General features: G+C 37.6%; 1 protein-coding gene across 1 annotated transcript; it reads left to right on the top strand.

The window, feature by feature from the left end:
* The first annotated feature begins 4,679 nt into the window (after positions 1–4,679).
* LOC114165566 lies at positions 4,680–12,170 on the top strand. The gene is made up of 6 exons (XM_028050155.1): positions 4,680–4,781; positions 7,886–8,080; positions 8,138–8,503; positions 10,541–10,614; positions 10,699–11,824; positions 11,964–12,170. Exons 1-6 carry the CDS (start codon positions 4,680–4,682, stop codon positions 12,168–12,170), a joined length of 2,070 nt encoding a protein of 689 aa, XP_027905956.1.
* The last annotated feature ends 2,642 nt before the right edge of the window (positions 12,171–14,812 follow it).

Here is a 14,812-nt window from a genome sequence, read left to right as displayed (position 1 = left end):
AAACAAAAAAATATGGCATGTAACTGCGAAAAAGAAAAAATGGAATATGAAAAGTTGACATTAACTTTTTAACTACGAATGTAGCCAATAACCTTTGTCTATTGTGCCACTTTTAACGACGCTTGTAGAAGGAAACTGCTCTTGTTTCTCTTCTACACCACTTTTAACAACAATTATTTAGGAACCATCGTTAAAAATTGTCAAAATTATAAAAGTGTCATCACATTTCATTTGACAACATTTGTTAATTTGTCATCGTTATTTGACATTGTAAAAATCTTTTTTCACTAATAATAATAAATACACTATATGATTTTCCCATATTATATAAAGCTTTTCTAAGTCAATGAGTTTATTTGTTGCGGAAATATACTCATTTTGAATAGTGGAATGAACACTCTTGTTTATTTGAATTTAAAAAAAAAACAAAAAAAAACATCACTACTAAATAAAAAAATAACCTGGGATGTTCTTAACATTATCTAAATTTTTTTCCAATCATATTATATATATATATATATATATATATATATATATATATATATATATATATATATATATATATATATATATATATATATATATATATATATATATATATATATATATATATATATATATATATATATATATATATATATATATATATATATATATAAAAGACCTCCCTCCACCTTCATCCTTTAAAAATCATAAACCATTATTAATTGTGCCTCCTACTTATCTAAACACTCATTATTGTTATGGTTGTTAGACATTTCCTTATCTATTGGAATACTAAAATTCTAAGCGTGTGGGTGTGAAATAGATTTTTGGAATATAATAAAACTTGTTGCACTTAGATTATTTATTCCGTGTGACTACTTGTCGAAGTCGTCTTAGAATATTGTTTGCATGAGATGCGACTCATTCCTCGTGAACATAAATAATATACGAAGAGGAAAGGTGTTGTAAACAAAAAAAAAAATCAGTAAAAGGAATTATAAAATTAGAAAAACAGAAAAACAGTAAAAAGAGTCATAAAATTACAAAAACAGAGAAGAAGGATTTGATTAATGAAGTATGTAATGTATTTGTTACAATTTTGGCAAGCTTACAATATCGTTTTAGTAATCACAAAAACATAAAAAGAGTTATAAAATTAAAAAAACAGAGAAGAAATTGATTACAAACAAGTAGAAATATTCAAATATAAGACATAAAAAATATTTAATTTACATATATCATTTAAACATAATTGTACAAAGTTTTTTTAAGAGATAAAGTAGCTTGGAGATGTAAATTGATTTCATGGCAAAGTAAACCATTATAAAAGAGAGAAAAAAGTGTGTAGCTAAAAGATTAAGAACGGTTACAAACCTAAAGACAAAATAACATATATATTAGATTATATAATAAATTATTGATTTTTAGAAATTTAAACGGGAATGAGGACGTGTATTAGGACGAGTACGGAGACGGGAAAATATGTACATAGTCACCCAAATCCTCATATTCAATTCAAAAAATTGGATATTACTCATGTCCAATTAAAACATAAATTTCCTGTGAAAATGTAGATGAGGTCGGACAATATCTACTAAGGCGAATTTAATTGTCATTCCTAAATAGATTTGACCTATGTTGTGACCTCAAAGAAAGTCTCATAAAGAACCTCTTTCTTAGAATTCGTCATAAGGGAGAAACCTGATATTTGATACCAACAATGTTGGGAATAGTCCAAGCGTGAGTCAAAGTCCACATTGGATAGAAAAGACATAACCATAACAAAAACATATGAAAGAATATATAAACCCAACAGTGGTATCAAAGCCGATGGTTCGGAGTGACTGACCGCATAACCACAACCAAAAAGGGGTTACTCATACACTTGAAGGGAAAATATATCATATGAAAAGGAAAAAATAACAAGGGACTCACCCTTGAGGGAAGATTGTTGGGAATAGTCCAAGTGTGAGTCAAAGTACCACATTGGATAGAAAAGATAAAGTTAAACACTATATAAGAATAAAGACCCATAACACTATTGCCATAAGGTTTTGGGGTTAAAATGGTGTCAAAGGTCTTATATGTGTAAGACTAATGTCATATAACCATATGGAACCACAATCTCTCAATGACTATGACTATAAACCATATATATGAAAATATATATAACCCAACAGTGGTATCTGAGCAATATATATAACCCAACAAACAAGACATAATCCAATCATATAAGAAATCATGAAATCACTTCCAACCTTAAATCTTAATGCTAAATATTTATGGATCTTTCAATTGATACTTAAACTCCGAATAGCTTTATTATTAACTCTAACCATAGGATTCATTGAAATCTCTAAACTTAATGGAAAAGATGAAATAAAGTTTCTAGTTCTCCAAAATATCTTATTTCTAAATCTTCAAACCCGACATAAAAAGGTCAACAATATTCCTAGCGATAAAAACACTAACCCTAAATCTAACTACTAGTAAGATGATTAACATGAAAATGATGAAAGTTTGTAAGACTCGAGGAATTTAAATAATTAAATAAATAATTATTTAATAAATGCGGGTAGTGAAAACCTTTATGACATTAAATGCTAATTTTCATGATGTGGAATAGTACTAGCTTAAGTGGTTGAGAGTACTTAATTGTGTTGAGAGGGCTTGGATTTGAGTCCTAAGTATGCCAATTGTGTTTTTATTTAAATTGTATTATTTTATTTTATGTATGAGCGTGATAAGAGAGTATATATTTCTAAATTTATAGAAATTAACACGAAACATGAATTGGTTGTGCTCTTGCATTGATATTGGAGGGTGATGGGTTTGAACCTTAGCTTAAGCAAAATAACTTTCTTTTTGCTAAAATCTACTTTGGCATGGATGTGAATGGACACAGAAACCTTAGCTGAAAGGAGGCAGTCAGGAAGGGCTGGAAAAACAACTCCTAATGAGCCTTGAATGTTAATTAAATCCACCTTAAAGCCAATTTTCGTTTTCACCTCCATCAAGTCTCATTAAGACAAAATTAAGTGGGAATTAGAGGGAGAGAGAGAGCTTTAGAGGCTGTCCAATTGTGAGTATTGAGAGGGGGAGAATTCTGAACGTGTGGGCTGCACTGGGAGACTCATTGTAGTAAATTGGAGCTAGCTTAAGGGGTTCACGTTGCCAACATCAAGAAGGGTATTTTTAGCATTTGTCTTGAGCAAGAAAATAATATCCAAATTAGGGGAGCTATCTTATGTGTTTTTATTTAAATTGTGTGCTTCTGGACTGAGTAATATGATTGTGATCATTGCATTGGGTTAAAAATCCTGAATTCTGTTCGTGTTTCTGGGATTTCCAGAAACCGTCTGGCGGCAGTTTATGTGCCGCCAGGCGACACATGTCGCAGAACCCAAATTTTATGGGTTTTCTATGAACCGCCTGACGGCTGATGGTGACCCGCTAGGCGACTTATACTGCATGACCATTTTCCCTGTTTTGTTTGGTTTGTCAGTGGTGTTGTGGTGCTTAAATTGGATTTCTATTGTACGTATACGATTGGCATGGTGAATTATGATTTGCAATTATTTAATTGGTGGAAATTGCATGAACTTTTGAATGAATGTGGGAATTAGGATTTATGTTGGGGTTGGTGATAAATAAGCATGAATTAGGTCAATGATTGGTGCGCTGGTTTTATGGAAATAATGTTAAAATGAACCAAGCATGAAACATGTATGATGTGTTCTTGTTAAGTTATGTTAATGTGAGGGTTAGTATTGCAATTAGGGTGTTGGGGTTCACGACTGGTGCTAAAAAAATCTGGCAGAAACCCAAGTTTATGGAAATAATGTTAAAATGAACCAAGCATGAAACCTGTCTGATGTGCACTTGTTAAGTTATGTTAGTGTGAAGGTTGGTATTGCAATTAGGTTGTTGGGGTTCACGACTAGTGCTAGAAAAATCTGGCAGAAACCCAGGTTTGGATGCACTGCCTGGCGGCACAGGAATTGCCGCCAGGCGACACCTCAAAATAGGGCCAGATTTGATGTTTGTTCTATAATTTTGCAAATTGGGATTTATTGAATAATTTTATGTGAAAACTGAATTAGCGTGTAGAAGGTATGGATAAGTAAACATGTATGTAATATAGATGGAGTTTATGTATAACCTTGCGATGATTAGGGTTGCATGCACATAAATAGTAGGCTGGACTAATTTAGATGGTTTCTATACCTAATTGGGAACTATACATGAGCTGAAATCGGAATGGTTTATATTTCAATTGATGTGTGCTATTCTTCCAACTGTTTGAGGAAAAATATGTTATTAATGGAGAAAATATGCTAAGTGAAGTGTGTGAGAGTACAATTCAGTCCGATGACTATGCTTAGATGTATGAGATTGATTATACATGTGGTGGGATAGACTGTATGCGTCATTGGTCATTGGCAGATTTAGTGGTTGTGTTATTTTAAAGTGTATGTGTAATATTGACAATTTTGGTGGCATGATTAGGTGTGTGGATTGTAATTTAGTTATAGTCTTATAACTGGATCATCGTAGTTGTACTATGATTTTTGCGTATTGTGTGATTGGGGTCCCTTAGGACTTGTTTAATGTGTCAAAACCAATAGCATTGTGCTACTGGTATGGCGCCTGGCGGCGCAGGGCGAGCCGCCAAGCGATAGCTACCTAAAACAATGGTAGTGACCACTACACGCGCGTGGCGCTTGGCGGCGAGGTTGGTTCCGCCAGGCGGAACTGGTGTGGCAGAAGTCCTGGAAGGCGCTTGGCACTTGACGGTGTGAAAGGTGCATCAGGCGGTCTAGAGCCAAGTTTCGCCTAGCGACACGAGATGTAAGACCTGGTAAAAATTAAATATAATTAAATATTTAATTTTAATATGAGAAATTGGAAGGAGCATTTAATAGCATTAGTTAGAAGAATATGATGTGGAAAAGTATTAGCTCAAATGGTTGAGAGTACTTTGGTTGTGTGAAAGGACTTGGGTTCAAGTCCTACTTATGCTAATTGTGTGAAATTTAATTATTATTTATTTTCATGTGTGTTGAATGTGTGGGATATAATTAGGTTTAATAACGTGCGAGTTATAACAAGAAACATGGAATGGTTAAATGACTTGTGTATTGCTTGATAATCGAATAGTGTTGGGTTCGAATGGATTAAGAGTGATTGAAATAGGGAATTAGTGAAAAGAGTGGAGACCTTCCATATAACAAAATTTATAGAACCAAGAGGGGAAGAGGATTCTGAAAACTTGAGAGAGTAAGGGAGAAGAAGACTTGGGTTTTAATATATATATATATATATATATATATATATATATATATATATATATATATATATATATATATATATTGGTTTATGATGATTTAAGGTGTAACCACACTTTTCACGTAACATCTTTATTTTTTAGGATGCTTTTAAGTCTTACATGAGAATATCGTGCTTTAAGTGGTGTGGAGTCACGTGGTTTACTATACAAAGACTCATATTAATTCTTTTAGGGAATTGTAGTGGCTGATTTGACAGCTAACTTTAGAAATTGTGTGCAACCATCTTCATTGACTTTAGACTTTGCTTCACTTTCTTCTTTTTCATTCACATTGAAATAATCTCTTCATGCTTAGGAAACTGTGGTTGGGTTCTCACACTTGAATCAAGGTGCAAGTTTTCAGATTGTGTTGTTTCTATTTTTTTTTTTCTCCGCCTAAAATTTTGCTTCTTGTTATTTTGGGTTACAGTGGGGATTAATGTGTTCTCCTTTCCTTATTTTATTCATGGTGCAATACTTTTTCCTTATTTTCATACCACACTCAAATTCAAATGTATTAGTGTAAAGCTTTTGTTGCATCAGTACTTTCTCTTACATGTTTTTTGCTTCCTTATTGCTTTATTCTCACGTGAAGTTTAGCTTTTATTTGTTCTTATATTACACTTTGATTTATTGGTGCTTAGTGTTTGATAAGTAAAACGACATTATTTTAACAATTGGTGCCTTAGTGTGTGATGGGTGCATTAGTGTTTTATAACCACAGGAATTGCTTTCCCTTTTTTTTTGCTTTGCTACCAGTTTCACAAGTAAGTACATTATTTTAATAATTGTACGTGGAATTATATATATAAGAATTTATATTCGTTAACAGGTAGTAATAATATAATGGTTTATTTTATATTTTGGTATTATAAATAATTAAAGTATACTTATTATATATATCTAAATATATATAATATAAAAGGTAAGGTAATCTAACCCATCTTGAGGGGACTATAATGGGGTATTCACAAAAATTTGTGTGTTGTTTCACTTGGCGACGCTTAGGCAGTGCCAAGCGGTTTCTGCTGCGGAGTCTGGTTGTGCTAGCCTTTTGGGCTTGAAGGACTAAGTCCATAGGAGGTCCAGGATGTGCTTGGTAGTGAGTCATGAGCGAGAGATTTCAAGACATTGTGGGATCGCATGATGGGCGAGGGTTTATTCATATTTAATTGTCTGTTGTGCATAGTTCACCCTATCTATTTGTGTGTGGCGATGATCGGATAACTTGTTATCTGAGAGCAGATGATGATGTAGGTGAGCCAGGTGATGCTTAGAGGTGGAGTGCAGGGTCTACTTGGGGGCTTTTGAAAGGATTTTCATTTAAAGGATTTTGATGTTATTTATAATTATGTTGAACTTTGGTTGGTTTTGTAATAAAGTAATTGCAAATATTTGAATTATGCTGCAAGTAAAGTTTTCCAATTTCCCGCGTTTTGGGAAAATACTTAATAAAAGTGGAAGTTTTTATTCATTATATTCTTTAATTAATTTAATTAAGTAATATCCGATTGGGATGTTACACGAGAGGTGCGCCAGGCGGTTTTGAGTGCAGAGTTGGATCGCGAGGAGGATTTCTACATAGCTTTGGATGAAGGTCATGATGCGATGCTTTGGCTGAGGGTCCAGTTACGAGTGTAACTTGTATTGGGGTAACAAGTGGTCACTTGAGGTTATAGCCTGGTAGTTTATGAAGTCCAGTGGAATGTGCGAGATCGTGGCTCGTACAACGAGGTTCCAAAAGATTGCCATCTTAGTGTAACTGATTGAGTTTGGTAGTCTGGGGACAACTACAGACTGCAGTTCATTTTGGGGAACTCCACTTGGTGTCGCGGATTGTGGCCGTGACAAATCATTCTCGCGTGTGGACTATTAGGTGGTTGCCTGTAGTCGAAAGGGAGAGTAGATACTCCTATAGCAAAGATCGATCAGTGTACTCATCAAAAGGTGTAGAATCATGAGGCGTCCAACATAAGGTTTTATAAAATGAAGGGTTGTGGTGTGGGGATGCTAACATGGGTCATGGTTATGAGATGCTTTAATTATGCCATGTTGTACTTGTCTGTTTATAATTGAGCTCACCCTATCTGTATGTGTTTGACGATGATCATGTAACTTGTTACATGAGAGCAAATGTTGATGCAAGTGAGCGTGTGGATGCCTAGAGACAAAGTGGTGAACAACTATGAGAGTTTTACTAGTTTCTTTTTATGGGAGTTTATGAACTATTTTGTAATGGATTTATAAACACTTTATAATTTGTAATAGTTTAACAATGTAGGGTTTTCTTCATAATTTTGCACGTTGAAATGTTTTAAATTTTTCCGCGTTTTGGAAATTTACTCAATAATAAATGAGGTTTATTATTATTATTTTCATTTCTTTTTATTTTAAACAAGTAATTTCTGACTAGGACGTTACATTTGGTTGCAGAGCCGTGATTTCAATGATTTATTGGGATCTTTGGGGAGTGAGCTTATCACATTTGAATTGTGAATATATTGTTTTACTTGTTTGTGACATTGAACTTAAAGTTGTCTGAATCACCAGCTGAATATTTGGTGCATCCAGGTTATGGCAAACAGGAGAAGGAGAAATGATGTCGGAATCGACGAGATTGCACATGCAATCCACAAAATGGTCGATGAGATGCAGCCGGTGGCAGTGCAACCGAGAGCTATGGTTCCACCTGCTAGGGCAGTTACTATGGAGGATGTGCTGAGGCACAAGCCAGCTAAGTTTAGCGACAAAGCTACTCCTGATGAGGTAGATACTTGGCTCATAGAGTGTGAAGAGATATTCAGAGTTCTAACTTGCACTTAGGCGCAACAGTTGATGTTCACCACCTTTTTATTAGTTGGCGATGCCGAGTATTGGTGGACGGGGATGCAGGAGCAGATGCAGACCCGACAAGAGGAGGTGAACTGGGTGTACTTTCAAAAGAGGTTCCTAGAGAAGTACTTTTCAGACTCAGCCAAACATGCTCTAGAGGCAGAGTTCCTCACCCTACAGCAAGGCAACCGATCTGTGCAGGCCTGTGTAGATCGATTTGAATATTTGACGAAGTTCTACTCGCAGGCGATTACAGAAGAGTTGCGCTATAGAAAATTTGAGGATGGATTGAAGCACGAGTTACGCAGGTTCCTTGTACCCCTACGAATCAAAGAGTTCCCTATTCTGGTGGAGCATGTAAGACCCGAGAAATTTAAATAAATAAATAAATAATTATTTAATAAATGCGGGTAGTAGAAGCCTTTATGACATTTAATGTTAATTGTTGTGACGTGGAAAAGTACTAGCTCAAATGGTTGAGAGTACTTGTTTGTGTGAGAGGACTTGGGTTTGAGTCCTATGTATGCCATTTATGTGTTGTTTGATTTATTATTAATTTTTTTAATAATATGAATGGTTATGTTGAGTGATAACATAATTATAGAATTATAGGAATTATCACGAAACATAATTGGTTGAATTGGTTGTGCATTGACTTTGTGATTTCATGGTTGTGTGTTCAAACCTTGCTGAGAACGAAACTGATTTCTTTATTTTTGCTAATGTATGGTGACTTGAATGTGAAAGAGTGGGAAGAGCAAAGGGGAGTTATTGGGGGTATTACAAAGCTAAGGTTAGAAGACCCAATTGGAGCAAGAAATTCCAAGTAAGGGGAGCTATTTTCTTGTATTAGGTTATGTGCATGATTAAGAGTTCTATTCACATAATTTTATGCTTGCTTGCCATGAATTCTCGTGCCTATGTGTTATGAATTGGAAAGATTGTTATTTGGATATTTGTTGAACAATACCTTATAGCCTGGTATGAATATGATAGAGGTATTATTTGTGTTTTATGATATGTTATGTTCAATCTCGAAATTGGTGGTCAAATTGGGTCTAAATAATGTCCATATGACTTATGCATTGTTTTTGGATTGATTGGTAATGATTGATTGTGGTATGGGGTATGGTTTTCTGGTGTTTTGTGCATAAACAGAGGAGACGCCTGATATTTTTGCTCAGGTGAGTGAAGCTCGCTTAGGTGAAAATAGCAGAGACTCAAAATATAGTTTTGTTCGAGCGTCTCGCTCAAGCGAGAGTATCTTGCCTCAGCAAGAAATCGAGAGGTTTAGAGGTTGTGCTCGAGGGTGTCGCTCAGGCGAGTAGCCCATGGTTTGAGCGACAAAGCACCTTGCTCAGGCGAGAGGTACTTGCCTAAACGAGAAATCGGGACATGATGAGTGTGTTTTGCTGTCTTGTCGTCTAGGCGAGAGATGTTTGTGTTGAGCGAAAAGAGATCTCGCCCAAGCGAGATGAGCTCGCCTAAGTGAGACTTCACAGGTAAACTAGGGTAGCACGCTTGCTCAGGCAAGAAAGATTAGCTTAAGTGAGACAGGCCTGGTCGCTCAAGCCAAATCTTCTAGCCCAAGCGAATTTAGTGCAGTTTGTGTGTGTAGTACGCATTGGTGCGAACGTGGATCAGGAGATGTTGTGCCATGAGCGGGTAGGTTCATGAATGGTGGTTAACATGTGATGATATGAGCGGGGAGGTTCATACTCAATTACTCTCCTGTGAGGATACGAGAGAGGTAGGTTCGTATGTTCCGTGCTCACAATTGAGAGATGTTGCGTGCAGAGAGGTACGTAGCTGGTGGATCACATGTGTTGGACTACGGGCGGGTAGGTCCGTAGAGTAGGACTACGAGCGGGGAGGTTCGTAGAGGCAGGACCACGAGCGGGCAGGTTCGTGTGAGCATCATAAATCCTAAGTCCATGGTTAACTTTGTTGTTGAATTGGAGGTTGAAAAGCCTTAGGGGTATTAAGGTTTTGACCATGGTCTAGCTATTATAATATAATTGGGTGTATTTATATTATTTAATTGATATGTTTCTTATATTCTTTTGAGCTCACCCTTTTTGTTTGTGCTTGACAATGATCGTGTAATTCTTTACACGAGAGCAGTTAATGATACAGGTGATGCTGCTAACACCTGAGACGGAGAAAGGGGCTAGCTTGGGATTCAAGCTAGGAACTATTTATAAATTCTGTTATTTTATTGGATTTTAAAATTTTTAATAATACCATTTTTGTAGCTTTAGTTGATCGTTGACTGTTGGAGTAATTTATGAATATTTTCCCATGTTTGGGGAATAATAACAATTTGATGTTGAATTTATTTTCTTAATTATTTATTTTAAATAAGTAATTTCCAGTAAGGATGTTACATAGCAGGCCAGAACTGGGGAGGAGTTGGAGATCGGACCCAGTCGGGTCATGAAGACGCAGAAGAATACCTCGGATACCAGGTAGCAGAAGACGCCATACAACAGGCCACAATTGTCCTTTCCAGGGCTACGATGCTATAAATGCGAAGGTGCGCATCTTCACAGAAACTGTACCAAGGCTATAGGAAGTTTAGGAGGTACTGCTGACAATGTGAAGTGCTACAACTACGAGCAGATGGGACATTATGCAAGGCAATGTCCCAATAAGAAGCCGGCCGAAGGAACACCACAACAGAATAAACAACAAAAGGTGTTAACAAAGAGATTGAGAGCTGCTGGGAGAGTTTTTGCCCTGACCAGCACTGACGCCATTCAGTCAGGTAACCTCATCCTCGACAAATGTTTGTTGTTTAACCATAGTGTCTTGCTGTTGTTTGACTCAGGAGCTACTCACTCATTCGTCTCCAAGGAATGCGTGAGTAGACTTGGACTGGTAGTCTGCGACTTGGGGTGTGACTTGACGATCTCGACACCTGCATCTGGGCAAGTCTCAACCAACTCAGTTTGTGTTGGATGCTCTATAGAAGTGGCAAGGCGCAGGTTCAAAGTGAACCTCATTTGCTTGCCATTGGAGGGACTGAATGTGATACTAGGAATGGACTGGCTGTCAAACAATCACGTTGTAATTGATTGCAGACAGCGCAGTGTAATATTCCCAAAATCTGAAGGGTTAACCTTAATCTCTACTCGTGAGGCACAAAAAGAAGAGACAAAAGGAGCCTCCTACTTCATGATAGTGGTTCAGACAGAGAAGAAAAGTACAACTGCTCTAATCAGAAGCATACCAGTAGTGGATGAGTACGTAGACGTATTTCTAAATGAAGTTCTTGGATTACCGCCAAGCAGGAATGTAGACTTTGCTATTGAACTTATTCCTGGAGTTGGGCCAGTATCAATGGCACCATACAGAATGGCACCCGTGGAGTTGGCTGAGTTGAAGAAGCAGATCGAAGATCTACTCGAGAAGAAATTTTTTCGGCCTAGTGCGTCACCTTGGGGAGCTCCAGTACTATTAGTTAAGAAGAAGGATGAGAGCTCAAGGCTCTGTGTGGATTACCGTCAACTAAATAAGCTGACGATCAAGAATAAATATCCAATACCCAGAATTGACGACTTGTTGGACCAGCTGAGAGGAGCATGGTATTCTCTAAAATTGATCTACGGTCTGGGTATCATCAGATCTTGGTCAAACCCGAGGATGTTCAGAAGACTATCTTCAGGTCTCGATATGGTCACTATGAATACGTGGTGATGCTGTTTGGAGTGACCAATGCCCCGACGATATTCAAGGACAACATGAATAGATTTTTCCAACTGTGGTTATGTAAGTTTGTCATTGTATTCATTGACGACATTCTTATTTACTCAAGAATCGGGAGGAACATCCTGACCATCTGAGGGTTGTGCTGAATGTACTCAGAGAGCACCAATTGAACGGGAAACTGTCTAAGTGCGAGTTTTGGCTGGAAAAAGTTCAGTTTCTTGGTCATGTGATCTCACCGCAAGGATTTTCAGTGGACCCAGCAAAGATTGATACAGTAATGAAGTGGGAGCGACCCCAAACGGTGTCAGAATAAGGAGTTTCTTAGGATTGGCAGGTTATTACAGAAGGTTCGTAGAAGGGTTCTTTAAATTGGTGAGTCCCATGACCCAACTTACTCGCAAAGACCAGCCTTTCTCCTAGACAGATAGTTGTGAAGCATGCTTTACAGAGATGAAGAGAAGGTTGACCACAACTTCAGTCTTGGCAATTTCGGATACAACCAAGACATTTGAGGTATACTGTGATGCGTCGTATCAAGGTCTGGGTTGCGTTTTGATGCAAGAGAAAATACTGGTGGTATATGCATCTCAACAGTTGAAGGTGCACGAGAAAAATTATCCCACCCACGACCTAGAACTGGCCGCAGTAGTATTTGCTCTCAAAACATGGCAACATTATCTCTATGGCTTGTAATTTCAAGTCTTCACGATTACAAGAGTCTGAAGTACTTATTTGATCAGAAGGAGCTAAATATGCGACAAAGGCGATGGATGGAGTACCTCAAGGACTACGACTTTGAGCTAGTATACCATCCTGGTAAAGCTAACGTTGTAGCAGATGCCTTGAGCAAGAAACGGGTACACATGTCCTCCATGATAATGAAGGAACTAGAGTTGATAGAAAAGCTTCGAGATATGAACCTAGAACTGCAGATAGGTTTTGACCATATCCGGTGTGGTATGGTAAAGGTCACTAATGAGTTTCTTGATGAGATCAAAGTCGAGCAAGGGAAGGATCCAGAATTACAACAGATCATGGGATGGTTAGGCACAGAAAAAGGTAAAGACTACAAGATGAGGGTGGATGGTCTCCTTCGTTTCAAGAACAGGGTGTGTGTTCCATGGGGACCAAGGTTGAGGAAGAGAGTTCTAGAAGAAGGCCACAAAAGTCGTTTTAGCATACATCCTGGTATGACTAAGATGTATAAGGACCTGAAAGACTCTTTCTGGTGGATCGATATGAAGATAGATGTGGCAGACTTTGTAGCATCTTACCTAGTGTGTCAAAAGGCAAAGATAGAACACCAGAGATCGGGAGGTACGCTGGAACCTAGTGTGTCGAGGTCTACCAGGGGTTATGATTCGATCTGGGTGATTGTAGATCGATTAACGAAGTGTGCTCACTTTCTACCGATCAATCAAAAGATGACAATGGATTGGTTGGCGGAGCTATATGTTAAAGAAGTGGTTAGATTACATGGGATACCAGCGAGCATAGTGTCAGACAAGGATCCGAGGTTTACGTCAAGATTCTGGCAGTCATTGCAAGCGGCATTAGGAACACAGTTGAGGATGAGTTCAACATATCATCCTCAAACAGATGGGTAGTCAAAAAGGACTATCTAGTCCTTGGAGGACTTGTTGCGAGCTTGCGTACTAGATCACCTAGGCAGGTGGAGTGAGATACTTCCCTTGGTAGAGTTTATTTACAATAATAGCTATCACTCCAACATTGGAATGACACCTTATGAAGCATTGTATGGGAGGAGATGTAGGACTCCATTGTGCTGGAATCAGGACGGTGAATCCGTGGTGCTTGACCCTGAGTTTTTACAGATGACCACTGATAAAGTGAAGATGATTCAGGATCGGATGCGAGCTACCCAGAGTCGGCAGAAGTCTTATGCTGATAAGAGGTGACGACCATTAAAGCTTGAGGCTAAAGACCATGTGTTTCTCAGAGTGACTCCAACCATTGGCGTTGGGAGGGTTCTCAAGTCGAGGAAGTTGACTCCAAGATTCATCGGGTCGTATCAGATTACTCGGAGGATTGGAATAGTGGTGTAAGAGATTGTATTACAGCCTTACTTGGCGAACTTGCATAATGTCTTTCACGTGTCACAGTTAAGGAAGTACGTGGTAGACCCTTCACATGTGTTGGAAGCGGACGATATCTAGGTTAGAGAAGATCTGGCGATAGACGCTGGACCAATGAGGATTTTGGACTCCTAGGTTAAACAGTAGAGGGAAAAGGAAATCAAGACAGTGAAGGTCCTTTGGGATAAAGCGACTCAAGAGATGACTTGGGAGATGGAGGACCTGATGAAGCATTCCTATCCGCATCTATTTCCTGATAAGCTTTACTTTTCGAGGAGGAAAATTCTATAAGGTAGGAGGAATGTAAGACCCGAGGAATTTAAATAATTAAATAAATAATTATTTAATAAATGTGGGTAGTGGAAACCTTTATGCCATTAAATGCTAATTTTCATGATATGAAATAGTATTAGCTCAAGTGGTTGAGAATACTTAGTTGTATTGAAAGGACTTGGGTTCGAGTCCTAAATATGCCAATTGTGGAAAAACAACTCCTAATGAGCCTTGAATGTCAATTAAATCCACTTTAAAGCCAATTTTCGTTTTCACCTCCATCAAGTCTCATATTAAGTGGGAATTAGAGGGAGAGACACAATGGGAGACTCATTGCAGTAAATTGGAGCTAGCTTAAGAGGTTCATGTTGCCAACATCAAGAAGGGAATTTTTAGCATTTGTCTTGAGCAAGAAAAAAATTCAGGTCAGGGGAGCTATCTTATGTGTTTTTATTTAAATTGCGTCCTTATGGACTGAGGCAGTTCATGTGCCGCTAGGCAACACATGTGCATATAAACTCCAATTCTCTCAGGTACAACTTTATTAGAAAAACACTGATTTTACAACTTAAGAACCATAGTACAA

This window comes from Vigna unguiculata, chromosome 10, assembly GCF_004118075.2.
Source record: "Vigna unguiculata cultivar IT97K-499-35 chromosome 10, ASM411807v1, whole genome shotgun sequence".
Taxonomy (NCBI): domain Eukaryota; kingdom Viridiplantae; phylum Streptophyta; class Magnoliopsida; order Fabales; family Fabaceae; genus Vigna; species Vigna unguiculata.
This window is presented reverse-complemented; position numbering and strand designations above follow the sequence as displayed.

Bases quoted from the DNA above. Each gene is read 5' to 3' on its own strand.
- LOC114165566 (XM_028050155.1), top strand. From the start codon at position 4,680: ATGGTAGTGACCACTACACGCGCGTGGCGCTTGGCGGCGAGGTTGGTT. The intron at 4,782-7,885 runs GTGTGAAAGGTG...TGGTGCATCCAG, and splicing joins AAGGCGCTTGGCACTTGACG to GTTATGGCAAACAGGAGAAG. The intron at 8,504-10,540 runs GTAAGACCCGAG...GTTACATAGCAG, and splicing joins TCCCTATTCTGGTGGAGCAT to GCCAGAACTGGGGAGGAGTT.